This window comes from Octopus bimaculoides, chromosome 13, assembly GCF_001194135.2.
Source record: "Octopus bimaculoides isolate UCB-OBI-ISO-001 chromosome 13, ASM119413v2, whole genome shotgun sequence".
Lineage (NCBI taxonomy): Eukaryota > Metazoa > Mollusca > Cephalopoda > Octopoda > Octopodidae > Octopus > Octopus bimaculoides.
The window spans coordinates 63298592-63301071 of NC_068993.1; the positions used below are offsets into that span (position 1 = coordinate 63298592).

General features: G+C 37.7%; 1 protein-coding gene across 3 annotated transcripts in view; it reads left to right on the forward strand.

The window, feature by feature from the left end:
* Positions 1-2480, forward strand: part of LOC106867775 (uncharacterized) — a 31247-nt gene that overhangs the window by 26215 nt on the left and 2552 nt on the right. For all 3 annotated transcript variants that reach the window (XM_014912758.2, XM_052972557.1, XM_014912759.2), the window contains exons 15-16: positions 1795-1881; positions 2093-2230. In XM_014912758.2, coding sequence (XP_014768244.1) covers positions 1795-1881; positions 2093-2230 — 225 coding nt within the window. The remainder of the gene's footprint in view (positions 1-1794; positions 1882-2092; positions 2231-2480) is intronic.

The window sequence follows — 2480 nt, forward strand, 5'->3', positions numbered from 1 at the left end:
ATAGCCGACGAAGGGAAATAACCCTGAAATCCGGATCCGTTCGTGCTGCAGATGTTGGTGAGAGGGATAACTACCCTTGGCAAACAGGACACAGTCGTGTGTCGATAAGCCAGCTGGAGGAGATGTCCTCCTGGGGCTAAAAGCAACAGTAACATCCACCCCTAGGGGTCAGCCACACTTAAGTGGCAATATACTACACTTTATATATTATATATATATGTATATATAGCGAGAGAGAGAGGTGGGGAGGGCAGGGACAGATATTTATTTATATATATATATACTCTTACTCTTTTACACATTTCAGTCATTTGACTGCCACCATGCTGGAGCACTGCCTTTAGTCGAAGAAATCGATCCCAGGACTTATTCTTTCTAAGCCTAGCACTTACTCTATCGGTTTCTTAGGTCGAACCACTAAGTTATGGGGATGTAAACACACCAACATCAGTTGGCAAGCGATAGTGGAGGGACAAACACAGACACACAAACATATACATATATATACGACTGGTTTCTTTCAGTTTCCATCTACCAAATCCTCTCACAAGGCTTTGGTCAACCCAAGGTGCCATGCAGTGGGGCTGAACCCAGAATCATGTGGTGGGTAAGCAAGCTTCTTACCAACCACACAGCCACTGCTGCACACACACACACACAGTCTAATTCAGAATTGCACCCAAAACTCAAAATTTGAAAAGCAATAGTGGAACCAGTTTTTATGTTGGAAGAAAAAAAATCTTATTTTGTACTATATAGTATAATACTTCTGCTCTTATGATTCTAATATATTCTTCAGTCTTATAAAACAAATCTTCTGTGTTTTTCCATCTTATTTCTTGCCGTATATATTCAACCACTTTTAATCACCCACTATACTTTCTACCTATATATATATATATCATCATCGTTTAACGTCCGCTTTCCATGCTAGCATGGGTTGGACGATTTGACTGAGGACTGGTGAAACCGGATGGCAACACCAGGCTCCAATCTGATTTGGCAGAGTTTCTACAGCTGGATGCCCTTCCTAACGCCAACAACTCAGAGAGTGTAGTGGGTGCTTTTACGTGTCACCCGCACAAAGGCCAGTCAGGCGGTACTGGCAACGGCCATGCCCAAAATGGTGTATTTTATGTGCCACCCGCACAAATCCTAAGGAGTGAAACTATGGTTTATATGTTGCATCTGTTTCTCACCTGTCTATCACACACATGCTTGGTTCACAGTTTGTTTTCAACCTCAGTCTTTGATTAAGGTAAGAAACAGTTTGCAAGCCATAACACCACAACACATAGAAGACCACTTATAACTGGTAGTTCATATATTACAGGTGTCATTGACAGAAATTGTGTGATTTATAAACACACTAATCTGGGACGATACATCATAACCTGGTGTAATCTATAAAGATAGTACGTCTATGGTTGGTACCACATCATAGCTTGGTGTGGTCTATGAATATACCAAATAATAATGCTACATCATGGTCAGATTTGGTCTACAAACATACCATTCTATGATGCTGAGTTACTTGTCTGGTGTATTATCTCCCATACAGAGAGAAGCAATTAAAAAGTAGCATTCCAATAGTTGAAATGTGTTTCTATGCCACAACACACAATGAATCTACTCATAGCCAGTGGCTTATTTTTCTCACTTAGCTAGACCAGGGATTACATCTGAAACCCCATTAATCTTACTACATCTTAGCCTAATGGCTTATCTGTTGAACTTGCCCTTTAATCCTGATCAACATTAATCTTTGATGGATACTTTCATCTGTCATTACAGCGTCTAGTTGTAATCTGAACGGAACTTGGTACAATGAGCTGGGCTCTTCAATGACTATAACACAAAAGGATGATGGTTCACTGGAAGGTAAGAAAAATCCATTTTTCAATATAATATAACATAGAATATTATTGTATTATTGTTTACATTATCTAAATTCAGTACCAGACCATTTAACTCATGAATTTATTGTATTATTTGAAATGTTTTTGTCACAATGTTTTTGAAAAACAGTAAAAGCAGTGTCATCAAAGTATTCATAATTTCATTAATTTTGGTTAATTTTATTTCATTGAAGGTCAATATAACACTGCTGTTGAACGTAGCAATGGTACGTCTGGAGGCGGTAAAGCAGATCTTCATGGCACCATCAGTTATTCAGTCTTTAGTTTTGGTGTTGTTTGGAATGAAGGATCTTCCATTACTGTCTTCAGTGGTGAGTAGTAGTAACAAAAGTATACACGTATATGTATGTATGTTATACACACATACATATATACATAAATAAATAAACAAATAAATAACAACAGATGGATAATGTGTCAATACCCTACAACTGTTTCCAATGAATTTTTAATTGATTAACAGAGATATTACATCATTAGAAAAAACAGTTACATCAAGTGAATACATGAAACACAACATTCAAAAGTATTCAGAGCCAACGGGATGTGGATATGCATATA